General features: G+C 55.2%; 1 protein-coding gene across 15 annotated transcripts in view; it reads right to left on the bottom strand.

Moving 5' to 3' along the window:
• Positions 1 to 6341: 6341 nt before the first annotated feature.
• Positions 6342 to 18376, bottom strand: part of MCF2L (MCF.2 cell line derived transforming sequence like) — a 206896-nt gene continuing 194861 nt past the window's right edge. For 13 of the 15 annotated variants that reach the window (XM_077974078.1, XM_077974084.1, XM_077974083.1 and 10 more), the window contains 9 exons: positions 17373 to 17594; positions 17008 to 17100; positions 16395 to 16473; positions 16176 to 16242; positions 15007 to 15125; positions 10276 to 10397; positions 8395 to 8507; positions 8225 to 8328; positions 6342 to 8104 (listed from right to left, as the gene is read on the bottom strand). In XM_077974078.1, the coding sequence (XP_077830204.1) occupies positions 8019 to 8104; positions 8225 to 8328; positions 8395 to 8507; positions 10276 to 10397; positions 15007 to 15125; positions 16176 to 16242; positions 16395 to 16473; positions 17008 to 17100; positions 17373 to 17594 (1005 nt within the window). In that variant the 3' untranslated portion in view covers positions 6342 to 8018. Of the gene's footprint in view, positions 8105 to 8224; positions 8329 to 8394; positions 8508 to 10275; positions 10398 to 13487; positions 13563 to 14569; positions 14663 to 15006; positions 15126 to 16175; positions 16243 to 16394; positions 16474 to 17007; positions 17101 to 17372; positions 17595 to 18376 lie in introns of all 15 variants that reach the window. The other 2 variants (XM_015121484.3, XM_028837353.2) reach the window with 2 other exon arrangements.

Raw genomic sequence — 18376 nt, 5'->3', positions numbered from 1 at the left:
GCACGCCACCATACCTGGCTAATTTATATATCAGCTATCCCTGACTGTGGTGCTGGGCACACGGGAGCTGTCCGGGGAGTGTGCGAGTCAGATGTCTGCGACATCAGAATCTCCTGGGTGGTGGCTCGTGCCTGTAATCCCAGTACTTTGGGAGGCTGAGGACTGAGGATCGCGTGAGGAAAGAGTTCCAGACCAACCTGGGCAACATAGCAAGACCAAACCTAGATAAAAAATTAAAAAATTAGCCGGACTTGGTGGTCAGTGCCTGTGGTCCCAGCTACTCAGGAGACAGAGAACCCGAGAGGTGGAGGTTGCAATGAGCTGAGATTGTGCCACTGCACTCAAGCCTGGGCGACAGAGGGAGACCCCGACTCCCTCCCTACCAAAGAATCTCCGTGCTCACGCTTGTACATGAGCACCACACTCACGCAACCCAAACTCATGCCATACACATGCTACACTCACACAACCCAAACTCACACCATACACACGCCACACTCACACAACCCAAACTCACGCCATACGCACGCCACACTCACACAACCCAAACTCATGCCATACGCACGCCACACTCACACAACCCAAACTCATGCCATACACGCACCACTCTCACACCCACCATACACACGCCACACTCACACAACCCAAACTCACGCCACACTCACACAACCCAAACTCAGGCTACACACATACCACACTCACCCCCCACACACCACACTCACACCCACCATACACATGCCACACCCACACAACCCAAACTCACGCCATACACACACCACACTCACACAACCCAAACTCAAACGCTATACACACACCACACTCACACCCACCATACACACGCCACACCCACACAACCCAAACTCACGCCATACACACGCCACACCCATACAATCCAAACTCACGCCATACACACACCACACTCACACAACCCAAACTCACGCTATACACATACCACACTCACACCCACAACACACGCCACACCCACACAACCCAAACTCATGCCATACACATGCCACACTCACACCCACCATACACACGCCACACCCACACAACCCAAACTCACACTATACACATACCACACTCACCCCCCACACACCACACTCACACCCACCATACACACGCCACACCCACACAACCCAAACTCACGCCATACACACGCCACACTCACACAACCCAAACTCACGCTATACACACACCACTCTCACACCCACCATACACACGCCACACCCACACAACCCAAACTCACACTATACACATACCACACTCATACCCCAAAGACACACCACATAAACACACCCCTATACACATGCCACACACCACACATGCGATTTCCAGGCTCTTCCACACCCGTAAGGAATTGGAATCTCTGGGTAGGTCCCAGGAATAGTATTTAACAAACATCCAGGGAAACTGCTATGTGTTGTCATTTTGAGAACCTGTGAGCACATCCCACCTGGTGCCAGATGCATCTCGGCAGGACGCATGCACGCCAGGGAAACAGGCAGACGCTGACGGGATTTGAGCTTGGGCACAAACTGCTTCCAAATCTATTTGGTGCCGCTAGAAGCAAGCGTTTCCTTGTGACAGAGGGTGCAGGGCATGGGAGGACAGAGGAGCTGCGTGCACGAATGCCAGTGTGCCCTGTGCCTGCAAAGCGGCCACGGCAAGCTGTCTTGCAGGTCCGTTCCACTGGCTGACGGTGTCTGTACTGGCAAAGAAAAGCCTGTGCTAAGCGGGCCTCTGTTGTCTGTGTAGAGAAGGGAGCTGGGCCTGGGCACCACTGTCAGTCATCAGAGCCGGGGCTGCTCCCTCCTCCCCACCGGGTGCTTTGCTGGAGGCAGCTGAGCCCTCGGGCCAGCCGGGTGTCACTCCAGTGCCATAGGATGCTAAGCAACTTTCAGTTGAAGAGAGAGAATGTATGCAACGTTGAATAGTTATGATTTTAAGCAGAATTTGTTTTCTTCTCTGGACCTTGGTCCTACTTTTTATCCTTGTCTGGGGTCTTAGCGTGGAGAGAAGTTCACCATGGGGTGTGATCAGATTGTCCATCTTTTCTTTTTGTCCATCTCTTAAAGTGCAGCTTGTCTTTTGTAAGAAATCTATCCTTGCCCTAGGCAATAAGAATATTCTATATTCCTCATAATAATCTTATGATATTTAAGATTTCCTTTCCTTTCCTCATAATAATCTTAATGTTTTAATCTTAAGTTTGGGGGGTGCTACTTTTACGCCATCATCCACATGGAAAGGCAGCTGTCCCAATAACACCTGTTCCTGAAGAGGCCATTCCGTGCCAAAGATTGACCAGCCCCAGGACAAGCCAGGTCCTTGCACACATCCCTGCCTGGGAATCCGAATTCTGCTTGACCCCTTGTCATGACTGATGGCAGGTTTATGATCTATCCAGACGCCTGGTAGGTGAGCCCTCGCCCTCCTGCCTCTGCTCCCCGAATCGCCATGGCTATCCTCAGACCTTTATCTTCTATGTTTATTACAATCAATTTCCTAACTCCACAAAGAATTCTGTTGGGATTTTGATTAAATACACGGATTAACTTGGGGGAGAGTTAACACTTTGGTGATACTGAATTGTCCCATCCATAAAAATCTCCCATTTAGGCCTTCTTTTATGACCTTCTATCATGTTTCATGATTTTGTCCAAAACCTTTGTTACATTTATTTTAGCATTTAGGTTGCTGTTAAAATAGTATTGTCATTGCTAGGAATATAACTTTTTGTGGGGTGATCTTGTGGGCTTCTTGGTTTCAATAGTTTATGAATTCACCTGGATTTTCTAGATATGAAAAGTTATTTTTCAATTAGCATGCCTTGTTTCCTTTTTCTTTTTTTTTTTTTTTTTTGAGATGGAGTTTCACTCTTGTTGCCCAGGCTGGAGTGCAATGGCTAGATCTCGGCTCATGGCAATCCCTGCCTCCTGGGATCAGGCGATTCTCCCGCCTCCGCCGGCTGAGTAGCTGGGATTACAGGCATGCGCCACCACGCCCGGCTGACTTTGTATTTTAATAGAGATGGGGCTTTTCCATGTTAGCCAGGATGGTCTTGATCTCCTGACCTCATGATCTGCTGCCTTGGCCTCCCAAAGTGCTGGAATTACAGGCCTGAGCCACCGCACAGGCCTTGTTTCCTTTTTCTTTGTTGTGGTAATCACTAGTACAGCCGCTAAATCGCACTGGAGAGTAGTGGGGTCCCTGTTCAGTTCTGCTGCCAATGGGGATGGTTCTAAAGGATTTCAGTACTTAAAATTTTTGCTGCAGCCGGGCGCAGTGGTTCACGCCTGTAATCCCAGCACTTTGGGAGGCCGAGGTGGCAGATCATGAGGTCAGGAGATCAAGACCATCCTGGCTAACGCAGTGAAACCCCATCTCTACCAAAAATATAAAAAATTAGCCGGGCGTGGTGGTGGGCGCCTGTAGTCCCAGCTCCTCAGGAGGCTGAGGCAGGAGAATGGTGTGAATCCGGGAGGCAGACCTTGCAGTGAGCCGAGATCGTGCCACCATACTCCAGCCTGGGCAATAGAGTGAGACTATGTCTAAAAAAAAAATTAAAAAAAATAAAAAATAAAAATAAAAAATAATTTGCTGTAAAGATTTTGTTAGACATATTTTATTTAAAGAAATTTTCTTCTACTCCTAGTTGGCCTAACATGACAAGTACATGTTGAATGAAAACTGAATTACTGTTTTGCATTTGTTAAGATGGTGATTTTCCCCTTTACTTTGTTAATACGGCAAATTATAGCCATATTAACATACTACCCCTTGCATTCCTGGGATAAATTTACTTGCTTAGAATGTATTACTTTTACTTATAACATACAATTGGGTTTTATTTAATTATATTTCATTTGGAATTTTTGCATTCATCTTCATAATTTTATTTTTTCTCTTTTTTTTTTTTTTTTTTTTGAGACGGAGTCTTGCTCTGCCGCCCAGGCTGGAGTGCAGTGGCCGGATCTCAGCTCACTGCAAGCTCCGCCTCCTGGGTTCACACCATTCTCCTGCCTCAGCCTCCCGAGTAGTTGGGACTACAGGCGCCCGCCACTGCGCCCGGCTAGTTTTTTGTATTTTTTAGTAGAGACGGGGTTTCACCGTGTTAGCCAGGATGGTCTCGATCTCCTGACCTCGTGATCCGCCCGCCTCGGCCTCCCAAAGTGCTGGGATTACAGGCTTGAGCCACCGCGTCTGGCCAATTTTATTTTTTCTTACATTATCTTTTTGTTTGGTTGATTTTGAGAGACAGGGTCTTGCTCTGTTGCCCAGCCTGGAGTGCAGTGGTGTGATCATCATAGCTCACTGCACTGCAGCCTTGGACTCCTGGGCTCACTTGTAAGGTCTCAGCTTCCAAGTCGCTAGGACTACAGGTGTGCGCCACCATGCCTGGTTAATTTTTAAATTTCATGTAGAGATGGGGTCTTGCAATGTTGCCCAGGCTGGTCTCAAACTCCTGGTCTCAGACAATTCTCCCACCTTGGCCTCCCAAAATGCTGGAAGTATACGTGTGAGCCACCTGGCCCAGCTGATTTTTTCTTACATAATCTTTGTCAGGTTTGGGTACCAAGGTTAAACTTGATTCATAACTTTATTGAGTTGTTTTCTCGTTACATTCTTTTAAATAGTTTTTTTTTTTTTCTTTTTTTTTGAGACGGAGTCTCGCTCTGTCGCCCAGGCTGGAGTACAGTGGCCAGATCTCAGCTCACTGCAAGCTCCGCCTCCCGGGTTCACCCCATTCTCCTGCCTCAGCCTCCCGAGTAGCTGGGACTACAGGCGCCTGCCACCTCGCCTGGCTAAGTTTTTGTATTTTTTTTTAGTAGAGATGGGGTTTCACCGTGTTAGCCAGGATGGTCTCGATCTCCTGACCTCGTGATCTGCCAGTCTTGGCCTCCCAAAGTGCTGGGATTACAGGCTTGAGCCACCGCGCCTGGCCCTTAAATAGTTTTTATAAATATTTTTGTATGCTTATAAAATCGCCTAGGTCTGGTATCTGTTTGGGGTCTTTTTTTTTTTTTTTTTTACTGCAATGCAATTTCTGTAATTGTTATTCATTAACCCAAGTATTTTATTTCTTCTTGACCCAGTTCTAACAATTAAATCCTATTTCTCTGTTTTCAAATATATTGGCAGAAAGGTGTTCATAATGGCTTGCTCATATTTAAAAATTTTTATTTGATATGGAATGTCTTAGGTTTTCTATAAATCAGTCAGTTTATTGGATTTTTCAGGTACAAAGTTTGAGTTTTACTTTTGATTTTGTTATTCTCTTTTCTCAATTGTCCTAATTGACAGAAGTATTTAAATACTCTCTTTGGGTTACGCTGGTCTTATTTTTTGGCTTAAATGGTTAAGTCGTTTATTTTGTCGTGTATAAAGTCGGACACCACTAAGCTGTCGACGCTGATCTGAGCTGGCCATGGCTGTTTCCTCACGTGGTTCTGCGCACTCGGTCCAGTTCTAGGGAGCCGACTCCCCGCATCCCATGAGTTAGAAACAAGCTTTTAAATTGCCAAACACTGTTTCCATGATCTTGCCAGTGTTTTGTAAATATTTTGCTTGTGCTCCACGTGTGCTGGAAAATAACACAGATTTCTCTGCTTAGGGACAAACAGGCATCACTTTTCGTGACAGTCAACATCTCACCCCGACTGCCAACTTTGCTGTGTTTTGAGCTTTACAGTCAGTTGCTTACGAGTTCTGATTGCCGCGCAGCCCCCCTTTACTCTATGAACTGTCCTGAATTCCATTTCATGTCGACACTGCTACATCAGCTTTCTTATGGCGTTTGTCTGTTCTGTCTTCTTTTATTTTAAATCTTCAATCTTTATATAATTTTGCTTGATGGTCTCTAAGCAGTGACTTGCCACGTCTGATCTGAGGCTCTTCCAGGAGGCCAGCGTAAGATGATCATGTCTGTTGTGAGTCAGACACATCTGGGCTGTGTCTTCCGTCATATGTTGTTTCCTGTTCACCATGCTGTCCCCTTTCTCCACCCTTCCCTTCTTCTACTGGATCAATACCCTCTCTTTATGCTCCGTTTTCTGGTCTGGAGCGTATCAGCTGCATTGTGATTCTGTAATGGTTCCTCTATGCTTCCTCCGCTGCCTTTGCGTTTCCGACACTCACAACCTTGTTGCTGTTTTGTCATCATCGCTGTCTTACAGAAGAAAGCAAAGGGGTTGCTTGGTGCCTGAGCTGCACCCTGGGCCCTGCTCACCGCAGGCTTCTTTTCCATCCCAACAGTGACTTGCCATGTGCAAGCACGGCGCACTGCAGCCCTGGAAACCCTGACCGCTAAGACGTTCTGTGTCTTGACAGACAAAGGCAGATGGCAGGAGTTACTGATATTTATTCAGACTTCATCCATACAATAAAGAACTCTGCTTTTAAAATTCCATTTACATCAGCAGTTTAAAAAAAGTGACAGTGGATGAAACATGAAGCTGTAAAGTGCCTTTATGGGGAGGGTCACACAAGGGCGCGCAGCTGCGCGATGAGACGGAGGCACCGCGCCTGCACAGCACGTTCCAAATAACTTACACATCAGAGGAAAAGCTACCGAGTCTCTGCACGCTTCCTGTTTGATTCCGCACCCTGGAGGTCTGGCCAGTGACAGCTGCAAGCCACCCGGAGGGAAACGTGAGGGGAATGCAGCCACGCCCACCTCCACTGGGCTGGGGCTGGGACCCGTGAGGCTGTGAGGCGGCACGTCCAGCAGCACGGGGACAGCGAATACGTCCTCTCCAGCAAGACACACACGTACACACATGGTCAGAGGTGCACACATACAAAAACATCTGCAGACTAGACACCGAAAAGGCTTTAAAAGAACAGAATCTGTTTCTGAAACACAAGAAGGGTAAAGCAGGAGAGGTTTTCTTTCCAGTTCTGCTGTGACTTGAATAAAATACTCTCCCCACTAACACTTCTGTACTCAAGGGGGTCACCAGGTGGCAGGTGGACCTGGGTGGGAGGCAGGGGGTGCGTGGCGAGGGGAGTGGAGGTGTGGCCTCCGAGGAGGCTGCCGTGCAGTGAGGCAGGGGCAGGGCTCTCTGAGCTATGGTCAGCAGCACTGGTCCACGCGACACCCTGCAGAAACTGCATCTTCGCATTTTCTTTAAAAGCAATAAAAATATCCTAATTCAGTGAAGCTCTTTAAAAAAATCAAGTCCCTGCATTTTTTTTTTTTTTGTAGAAAAGAAGGTTAATTGTTTAAATTATAGTTTAAATTTTCTTTTGAAAATGAACCCTAGGTAGGTAAAGGAATCTCCTTGGCTTCTAACCGCTTTTGGTGGTGCAGACACCACCTGATGTCACCCAGGGACACGTTTTCACCCACCTGTGACCAGGGAGCTTCAGGGAGTGGCATCCGTTCCCACGGGAGAGTCCCCCAAAGTCATTTAATGGTATAAACAGCGTGCTTCTATGTAAACCCCGGTAACAAAAAATAGTTTTCTATCAAATACAGTATCAAATTGTCATTTCATGTAAACACAGTGATTCCTGGTAAAGAATTGAGGCCAAAGTACCACAAAAAATGGCCACGGGATTGATCCCTGCTTAAAAAAAAATCCTAAAACTTGTAAAAGATAAAGAGTTCCCACACCCCGCTCTCCTCAGGCCACTGTCAATCATCCACGTCTGCCGAAGCCGCTCCACCGTGGTCTGCCCGTCCCCTGGGAGCACCGTCCGGAGGCAGAAGCAGCAGGTGGAGCCAGGAGATGCCGCTGCCCGACGCCTCCTGCCCGGGGCTGTTCCCTGCGGCCCGTCCTCTGTGGGCTCTGGAGTCTCCGAGGAAGTCCCAGGGGTCCGGGGTCTTCCGCGGAACCAGCCTCTGCCCCGGAGGGGTCCTCTGCAGCCCGCACGGCCAGGCGCTCTGGGTCGGGGCGGTGAGGTGCCCCTTCCTCGGGACGTCCGGGGGCACTGCGCCCTCCCCACGCCGCGCCAGCCCTCGCAGCGGCAGCCCCAGACAGCGCGCGGGTCTCCTGCGCCCACACTGCGCGGCGCTACCCCTGCAGGTCGGAGAAGGGGGCCTGGCCGCCCTCGCTGCAGCTGGACGAGTTGCTCAGCACGGCCGACCCCGGGCTCGACTCTGCGGGGACATGAGGCGGGGACAGGCTTCGGCGTCTGCTCTCCGGGGCACGCGGAGCAGCTTCCTCGCACACGGGCCCTTGGCAGCGTCACGGGTGGGCTCGGGGCACGTGGGCCTTACCTGAGCTGCTCAGGCACTGGGCCGAGCCGGACGGGCCGAGCTGGACAGACAGGCTGCTGGCCGGCACCCAGCCCTCCTTGCCAGTGGTCGGGTCCCTGACGTACCTGCAAAGGGCGAGGGTCAGCAGCGGCCACGTGCGGGGCAGTCCGGGGGTGAGCACGGGGTCTTACCAAAGGCCCTCGTCGCCCTGCTGCACCAGCTCCACCACGTCCCCGCTCCTCACGACCAGCGCGTCAGGGCCTCCCTTCTCGTGGTCCGCCACGACCGTGTATTTACCGGGAACCTGGTGGGAGACGGGCAGGGGCACAGGCAGCATCAGCCCCACAGCAGCCAGGCGGAGAACTGGTCCTTAGTGCCCTGCCCCGTGGGAGCTCCTGGCCATGGCCGGCTCAGGGGAAGGGCTCCAGCCTCAGGAGGAGGCTACGCCGCAGGTCATGACCACGTCAGAGGGGATGGGAAGCGTCTGTGAATCTGTCCTTGGGCCCAGCTGCCCCAACCTCACGCTGGTCTCCACACAGAGCTCCCGACCCCAGGGCCTCTGCACCTGCACACGCACCTCCCGGAGGGCACTTCCCTGCCTTCGGGTCTTATTTCCATGCTGCTTTGCTGAGGCCTTCCTTGGCACTCCCCGACTCGCCCCCCCTCTGTCCTCCCTCTCCCCCCACAGCTGTCCTGCCCAACCTCCCCAAGCCTCACTCCTCTTCTCTCCTCGCTGTGAGAGCGGAGGTTCCTGTCTGTGCTGTTTCTGCTTTGTCTCCAGGGCCTAGAACTGTGCCTGGCACACAGCGGAGGCTGCACAGATGTCATGGGACACGTTCCCCTGGGGAATGGGGAACCGCAAAGCGGCAGCTGTTCCTACAGAGTGGGGAGATTCACAGCCTCCTGGTGCTGTGTGCGGTGGGCTGAGGAGGGCTGCTGCCGGCTGCAGGGCCTGGAGCAGGAGGACGGTGACTGGGCTGCCTGCCCTCACCCAGTGGCCTGTACTGGCTCCTGCCCCTGTGGTGCCCAGAGTAGCCAGGATCACTCCCCACACTCCAGGATCATCCAAAGAATGAGATCCAAATCTCTCTCCAGGCCCCGTGCACCCTGGTCCACCAGCCTGTTTCCCCTCCTGCCATGTGGCCTCCGCCTCTGTGTCCCCCACATCTGTTCTCACACCTAGGCCTTCCTTTGTGCTGTCTCTGTGGGAGAGGCTGGCGACCCTGAGGGCCCTCCCTACCCTTCCATGCCTGGCTTCTCTGCCCTTCCAGAGCCTCCGGGACCTGTCCCCTTTGCACCTCCAGCCTTGGTGCGTGGACCAGGCACAGCACAGAAGGTGCAACAGACACTTCTTGGTGTAACCCTCACTGGAATGATTAACACATGGCAGCTTTTTCTTGCTTCTAACATTAACAGTGAATATTGTTTCAAATGCTTAGCAGTTCCATTTTCTTACGAAATGAGAGAGAGTTGTGTGTATAGTTAGGAAGGCTCAGCGTTCTATGACATAAAGGGTAGTGCGGTGGGGACTGTCTCCTCTGAGGAAGGTGTACCCATGAGTGGGCTCTACAGGAGGCTGGGTGGGCACCTGGAAATTAACCCAGAATCACAAAGTGCCACTGAGATAGAGGAGCTAGGAGGAGCTGGGGCTGTGTCCTAAGACCCAGGCCCAGGTAGACCTTCCAGTGTTAGGAGGAGCTGGGGCTGCCCCTAAGACCCAGGCCCGGGTGGACCTTCCAGAGTCAGGAGGAGCTGAGGCTGCCCTTAAGACCCAGGCCCCGGGGGACCTTCCAGGGTTAGGAGGAGCTGGGGCTGCCCCTAAGACCTAGGCCCGGGTGGACCTTCCAGGGTTAGGAGGAGCTGGGGCTGCCCCTAAGACCCAGGCCCGGGTGGACCTTCCAGAGTCAGGAGGAGCTGAGGCTGCCCCTAAGACCCAGGCCCCGGGGGACCTTCCAGGGTTAGGAGGAGCTGGGGCTGCCCCTAAGACCCAGGCCTGGGGGGACCTGCCAGAAGCACCCCAATCCCCGGAGGGCAGCCCCCATCCCAAGTGCCCGCAGGGAGGCCTCGGTTACCAGCTTCTTGAGGCCCAGCCCGCCGTCCTCCTCGGCGTCGGACGAGTTAACCTGCTCTTCTGCACTTGACCAGCCCCCGTCGTCCTCAGGTGCCTCCAGTGAGTGGGAAGTTTTGCTCCAACCTGAGAGAGACAGAACTCGTGAGGGACCCCCTGGTGATGAGCTGCTGTCTGCATCCATCTGAGGTGGGGTCACCTAAGTCCCACAGACCCCCTGAGATGTGCACCGTGGGCCCCAACACAGCCCGTCATCTTCCCGGGTTCATAAAGAGCTGAGCAGGACACCCCTACAGACTTCCAGAATGCCTGACACGTTTCAGGGTTTCAGAGCATCTGCTTCCAGTTGCTGGGCTACCCTGTGGGAGACCTCAATCCCCAGGCCCTGGGGAAGCCACGCCCTTGTCAGGCAGGGCAGTGCCCCTCAGCCAGGAGGGAAGCGGCCTGCCTGCCGCAGATGCCCCCCCAGGGCAGGTGTTTCCAGTGAGTGCCACGGTCATGTTCAACACCTAGCAGAGCGAACCGGGAAGCAGTGTCTAAAAGCAACAACTGAGGCTCACTGAGAGGGCCCGACGCCCTTGATCTATGGGATACCGAGGGCTATGGTCCCCACTGGCAAGAGAGTAGCCCCTGGCACAGCGGCACCAAACCAGAAGGCTGAGGCCACGCAGGTGCCGTGGCGGAGATGGGCTCCCACTGGCCACGCAGCTCCAAGAGGGAGAAGAGGAAGGAGTTTCTTCCAGACTTGGGACCACACATGTCCCCCCCCGCCCACAATGTTCCTCCTGCCAGGGGCCCAGAGGACGGCACCTGCCTTTCCCATGTGGGGGAGATGGGAGACGTCCTCGCGGCTGAATAAACACGCAAAGGCAGCAACCGGGCAGCAGGCCCAGCGCATCCCACCTGGTGCCAAATGCACCAAGGCAGGACACACGCACTCCAGGGAAAAAAGCAGATGCTAATGGGATTTGAGTTTGGGCACAAACTGGTTCCAAATCCTATTTGGTGCCACTGGAAGCAAATGCTTCCTTGCGATGGAGGGTGCGGGGCATGGGAAGGACAGAGGAGCTGCATGCGCGAATGCCCGTGTGCCCTGTGCCTGCAAAGCGGCCACGGCAAGCTGTCTTGCAGGCCAGTTCCAATGGCTGACAGTGTCTGCACTGGCAAGCAAAAGCCGGTGCTAAGCGGGCCTCTGCTGTCTGTGTAGAGAAGGGAGCTGGGCCTGGGCACCACTGTCAGCCAGCAGAGCATGGAGCCGCTCCCTCCACTCCACCCGAGTGCTTTGCCTTCTTGGGGTCACAGCTGGAGGTAGCTGAGCCTTCCAGGCAACACACCAGGCCTGCATCTGTGTGAGAATTGAGGACTGATTTTCCGGTTGCGGACCTGCGGCGTGGCCTCCTGAGTGTACCTGCAGCTGCCCCCAGCAAGGGAGGCTGAGACATAGCACAGGATGGAGGCCCAGCTGCCTCCTCTACAGCAGCAGGGACTGGCCTGTAGGGTCTGGCTGCCAGCGTGCCCTCCCTGTCCAGGCCCCCAGTCACTCTGAGGGACCACACCTGGGGCCTCTGGCCAGATAGAACCAAAAATCTGATTGAGGACAGTCGGAACAAAAAAAGGGTGGCTGCTGTGTGTGCAGAGGAGCCAGCGTGGCCCGGGTAGGACCTCACACACGAACCTCTCCACGGGACAGCGAGGCCGGCCTGTGCAGGGTGACACCCAAGCGACTCTGCCCTGGTGCCACCAGACACACAAAGGGATTCTTGAGCTGCCCTGGCTGTGGGTGCTTAGTGCTCCCCAGAGCCTCTCTGCGGGCCGTGTTGGAATAGGGCGCGGGGGAGGCCAGCAGCGAAACGGAGAGGTCTGACCGTGATGGGAACGGCAGCACTTGGGAGCGGGCACCCACAGGCCAGGCCAGTGGCACTGCCCCAGGAGATGGGGAATTCTGTGTGAAGGCAGGAGGCTGGGTGATGGCCAGGACGGTACCCTCTGTTCTGTACAACAGCCATCGGCCTTTGCTCAATGGAGTCACCACCTGCAGGGCTCGGGGAGCGGGCGCTGGGCAGCGCCCCAGGCCACCCAGGATCACTGCCACCGACTATGGCAGAATGACCCATGGGCAGTGGCCCGGCTTCAACACCACACTGGCTTCCTAGAGACCCTGCCAGGCTGCACCGTCTCATTCACGGACGAGGAGACGGAAGTGGAGGCTAAGCTTGGCCAAAGTACAGCAGAAGCGGCGTTTGGCCCACAGGGCCAGCCTGGCCCACCTTCTCCACCAGGGACCGGCTCTGCCGGCTGCAGGTCACAAGCAGAGAAGGCTTAACAGACAAGAGTAGCCTCTCCCGGGAGACTGCCAATGGGGAAATGGCTCCCTTCTCCCAAGCTCCTGGGGCCTCCTGGGGCCTCAAAGCAACGAGCCGGGCGTCCACCCACTTGCAGGCAAGATGGTCAGGAACGCCGGGCCAGCTCCCTGCCTCTGAACTCACACCCAGGGTGGCCAAAGCTTCTGCCTGGCTCTGTGGGGCTGGCAGTGCCACGTGAGGAGGCTCTGCAGGCGGGTGGGATGGGGAGGCTGGTTGTGCCTACACCCCTGGGAACCTTTGCAAATTATTTGAAAACTCAAGATTGCAAACATGAGGCCCCCTCCCTGCACTTGAGGGTCCTCAGCGGGTCAGGGGAGGTCTCTGGACTTCTCAGGGCAGTTTTCACCCTCAGAATGTAAGGGAAGCAGGACACAAAGAGAGGTCAGGTTCCACAGGGAGCTCGGCCTTGCCGGCCCCAGGAAAGGAGGGTCTGGGTCGGCCGCCAGTTGCTCTGTGTTCCCAGCAGGAAGTGTCGGGGCAAACTGTGCTGCAGGGAGGGCGGGAAACGGGGTGCTCTATAGCCGACAGCAGCCACTGGGCAGTGAGACCCCACCCAGCTCCACCAGCACGGCTGGGTGACCAGCGCAACAGCCGTGGCCGGCAGCCACTGACGGGGTGGGCAGTCCCACAGGCTCCGGACAGACCTGCTGTGAGGAGTCGGCTGAGAGGCGTGCTGTCCTCAAGGACCTGTCGCCAGAGCATCGCACACTGAACACAACCACGTGTCTGCCTCTGGAGCACAGAGACCCACACGAGCTTCCCCCTTAGGTGGCCTTCACGGCCACCCGACAGCAGCTGGGCCGCGCTTCCTGCCGACGCAGAGCGGGTGCCGTGCCCGAGGGTGCCACTCTACCTCGCAAACCAAAAGGAGTCGGGTCGCTCTTTACTTCGTGCCGCTTGGCTTTTTTGTCAGGACTGGTAGGAGAAGCTGCAAGAGGAGGAGGAGGCAGAAATACAACCGGAGAGAGAGAGTGAGGAACGGCAGAGAGGAGGAGGAGGCAGAAATACAACCGGAGAGAGAGCGTGAGGGATGGAGGGAGGCGGCGAGGAGGCTGACCCACGCTTGTGCCGGGAGGGGACACCCACGTTGCGGCCCCTTTCCACTGATGAGAAAGGAGCTTCTGTGAGCAAAATGCAGGGAGCCGAGGGGCCGCGCGGTGCAGGAGGGGCCGGGAGGGAGCGGGAGTGGGGCTGCGGCACTCAGAGGCGTCCTTTCAGGGGCCGTCTCTAGGGATGTTTTCTCAGTTCTGCGCTAGCAGAGTTTGCAGCACCAGAATCTGTTGTTCATTTGTTTGTTTCAAGTTTCAGGCCAACTTAAAAGCATTTTTATAAATTGGAAAACACTCCTAATTCTCTGGAAAGAGCCCTTGTCCACCCAGAAGAGCTGCCTGCACGCAGGGCCGGCTTCCAGGGCCTCCGGGGCCTCCTGGGCCCATTCCCCCGCCATGTATTTCCCAGCACGGAGCTCTCGCAGGTGAGCAGGGCGTTAGACGTCTCTGTCTCAAGGGTCCCGTCGGCCCTGTTCACAAGCGGATGCCCCAGAAGATGGCTGAGCGGCCTCTGTCACTGGGCAGAGCAGAGCCACGCAGCCGGAAAGGTCAGCACCCTGCAGGGAACTCACCTGAGAAGGCGGGAGAAGGCGGGGGTTGGGGTGCAGGGAGAGGAAGGAGGGGAGCCTGGAAAGCCAAGTACAGCTCCCGTTTCTGAGCGAGCCTCCATTTGAAAAGCTCGCCTTCATTTTTCCAAAGGAAAGCCACCCCTAAAGGATAACTGGGTGTCTGTGTGTGAGACACAGCGTCAGTGAATACGTGACTGGGTGGAAAGAAACGCTTTTGCGTGGCCGCCCTTGTGATGAAGGAGGCACGAATGGTCACACACGATGCATGACAGATGCCACCACGGTGAGGGTGGGTTTCGGGCAGGTGCTACTTTTACCTTTCTGACCTTTGAGGTTAGCAAAGCCCTGCAGGGTAAAGCGCTTTCTGGAAAGCGCAGAGCTTTCTGAGGCAGAGCTAGTGACCGTGTCATCTATGAAAGAAGAGAAAGAAACTATGCAGAGAGCATCGCAACCCGGCGTGGAGGCGGGTCCAGCTGCTGCGGGGAGGGCCCAGGGCGGCTCCGGGTTGCACGCTGGGTCTGGGCCGGGGCTGTTTCTGGGGCTGACCTTGCTGACACAGGGGTGCAGAGCAACGGAGAGGGAGGGCTCTTCTGTGAGGTCCTAGGGCTCTGTTAAGGGGGGAGCAAGGGGCCCTGAACGCTCTGCAAACCTTCTTCACGCTGCAGGAAGCGCGTGTTTCTCGGACACAGTGAGCACTCCGTGAGCAGCTCCATGTGAGGCCTCCACGTGAGGCCTGGTCCCTGCACACACCCACCTTTGCCCTTTTCGGGGGGCTTTGGCAGTGGTGCTGAGCTGACATATCCCTCCAGGCTCAGGGGGTCTGTTTTCCTTTCTTCCAGCTTTTTGAGGTTCCTTGAGTTTCCTCTCGAGGGACTGATGACATCAGACAAATCAAAAAAGAAACAGTGTGTTGTCTGGTTAGTTTTTCAAAACGCGCTGAGGACCTGAGGCATTCAGCTATCTCTGAGCTCCCAGCCTGATCCTAAAGCAGCATCTCCTGCACGTGTTTCTGTTTTTTTTTTTGAGACGGAGTCTCGCTCTGTCGCCCAGGCTGGAGTGCAGTGGCTGGATCTCAGCTCACTGCAAGCTCCGCCTCCCGGGTTCCTGTCATTCTCCTGCCTCAGCCTCCCGAGTAGCTGGGACTACAGGCGCCGCCACCTCGCCCAGCTAGTTTTTTATACTTTTTAGTAGAGACGGGGTTTCACCGTGTTAGCCAGGATGGTCTCGATCTCCTGACCTCGTGATCCACCCGCCTCGGCCTCCCAAAGTGCTGGGATTACAGGCTTGAGCCACCGCGCCCGGGAACCCGGACAGGCTGGAGGAGAGCAGGCGCCCACCCTACTCACTCCAAAGTAGGAGGTTTGTTTTCTCGGCGGGGGCGGGGGTTGGCAGGGGGTGCTTCTTTTTGAAAACTACTGTTCTATGGATTATTTTTTAGGCCGTGTCTGTGTCCTGTTTCATCAATGATTAAAGGAAGCTTACATAAGAAACAGGCTCAAGTGAAAAAAATAAGTGATGAATAAAATAAAGAAAAAACAAGGGCAGAAGAGACACGACGAAGCCACAGTCAGGGTTGGAGTCTGAACTGTGCCCACACACGTGCTGGGCCATCAGCACCGGGTCCCCACTGGGCACCCAGTGTCTCAGGATCAGGAATGCGGGGGTGTGGCCGTGATCTGGACACTGCCGTGCCGTGGAACAGCCCAGCCCGGGAAGAGCTGGAGAGCGGCGGGCATTGCCAGAGGCACACGTCTAGGAAGTGCACCCTCTGGGACTGACCCATGAGCACATCAACACCAGGGGCCTCAAGGAAACCCCAGTAATCATGGGGTCCCACTGACAGAGGCCGAGGACCCTGGCGTGCAAATCCCCCACTCGGAGTGCTCCATAAACGCAGGCCTGTGGCGCCGTGTCTGTCCTCACCTGGTGCTGGTCGGGGCCGGCAGGGGCAGGCTCTGCGACTGCTCCAGCGCCCGGTGCTGGCTGGCTTCTGCGAGGAGGGAGCAGACAAACCACATGAATGAGCGTCTTTACTTCAGCGCCAAGGCGCCTTGCACACACGGGGACTGTGCGGTTGAACACATGTAAAAATGCACCTGGAGAGGAAGCTACGGGAAAATGATGGCTTGAAGACAGCCTCACCTCGACAAGCCTGCAGCTGGCTGGTCAGCACTTTCCGAATTTCATTCACCCACGCGGCCTTAATCTCAGGAGTTGGTGCCTGTTTCCCCAAAAGAAACGCCAGGAGGTGAGTACTCAGGCCCCTGAGGAAACACACTTTGGTTTCACTCTCAGAACATCCAAGGATAATCTTAGGAGTCAAAGGTCAGATGGCTGCGTGTGATGGGAGACGAGGGAAGCACCGCAGGCTGGCCCCGGGCTGAGGGACCCTCTGCGCCCCACGCACAGGACTGACTGAAGAGCTGTGTCTGGCACTCAGGGCACAGCACCCTCTCCACCGTGAGAATCGGCCCTGCATGCTGGACGTGTCCGCACACTTGCGCTGTCCAGGGACGCACGAGCTCCCCTGGGGAGGACGAGCCCATTTCCTCGCAGCACCCCCTCTGATGTGTACTTTTCCCCGAATTTCATCCTGGGTCCAGCTCAGGGTGAACACAGCCCAGGGGAGGACCCTGAAGCGCACAGTGGCTGCTCCTGGCCTTGATGCAACTTCATGGCAGATTCTAGCACTGGTTCCCGTGAGAAACGGTTCCTGACAATGTGGAAGAGGCCAGGGGCAGGGTGGGTGGCCCACCTGGACGATGTAGACCTCCTCACGCGCGTTGTACCAGATCTCGAACTTCTTAGCATCTCCCTTCACATTCTCCGTAATGCCGACGGCAGCCATCTGCCAGCAGAGAGCGGAGACGGGGTTCGCGCCCACAGCGGACCCACCGCCTTGTTTTAAAAAGGTGTTGGTGCAGGCACGAAACAATGGAAATACTTTGGGGACGGGGGCTAAGAATGGCAGAATCCCCCACCCCCATACCTAAGGATGAGAGCTGGGTGTCAGCGTGGCCGCCTCAGACCAAGGTCTGTGGCAACAGGGACCCAGTTACAGATTTCCTCCCATCGGGGTCTCTGGCCAGGAGCTGCTGCAGTGGACCCGGCCTCACTTACGTTTAAGGACTGCTTGTAGCTGTAGGAGGGGGCTTTCTCGTACCCCTCCCCGTTCTCCTCCCGCTTCTTACAGAAGAGCACCGCCTTCTCGTGCAGGAACAGGTGCCGCTGCATGGGCTTGAACCTGGCCAGCTCCTTCACCTTGGTGTGGCCCCTCTTGTGGTCGGTCCAGACGCTGAACGAGCCCTGCATCAGCAGCTTGCCCAGGTCGCCGAGATTCCCCTAAATGTGCGACAGCAGGGGCGTGTTAGGAACGGGATGGGCGTGGGGCCACGGGAGCACATCACCGAGAGAAAGCAGGGCGTGTTAGGAACGGGATGGGCGTGGGGTCACGGGAGCACATCACCAAGTGAAAGCAGCCGTTTTGCAAAGCCCACCCACGGTGGGATTCCCACTGCAGGGCGTCCCGGGAAAGGCCAGCTCATGGAGACCGTGACGGGTCAGCGGGTGCCAGGGGCTGGGGGAGGAGGGAGGGACTGGTGGGGCACGTGGGCTTCTAGGACAGTGAAGCTGCTCTGTGTGATACTCTAGCACTGCGTGCAGGACGCCACACGCCTGTCCAGACTGCAGAACGTGCAGCACCCAGAGTGAGCTCTGAGGGGAACAGCCCTCAGTCAGTAATCAGCATCGGTGCTGGTTCACCACGTGTGGCCGGTGTGGCACCCATGCTGGATGTCAACACTAGGGGAAGCCTCAGGGCCTCTGATTTACACTCAGTTATCTCACAAACCCAAAACTGCTGCAATTAATAAACTCTATTACCTAAAACAAACAAACCCTGAGAATGAGGCTGGGGGGACATAAAGAGGGGGACAAAAGATGAACAAGCTGACCTGACGTGGGGCTCTGTGGGGAAAGTGACATCTGCCTTCGGGGGCTACTTGCTCTAAGTCACCAGCCTGCAAATCGCAGCCCAGGAAACAGACGTCACGTCTGCTCCGAGCCACGCCTCCTCCCCAGGAGAAGACAAGGAGGAAGGGCTGAGCTGCTTTCCTGCTGGAGAT

Source organism: Macaca mulatta, chromosome 17 (assembly GCF_049350105.2).
Source record: "Macaca mulatta isolate MMU2019108-1 chromosome 17, T2T-MMU8v2.0, whole genome shotgun sequence".
Classification (NCBI taxonomy): domain Eukaryota; kingdom Metazoa; phylum Chordata; class Mammalia; order Primates; family Cercopithecidae; genus Macaca; species Macaca mulatta.
The sequence above is the reverse complement of the archived record's forward strand: the minus strand, read 5'-3'. Positions and strand labels throughout refer to the sequence as shown.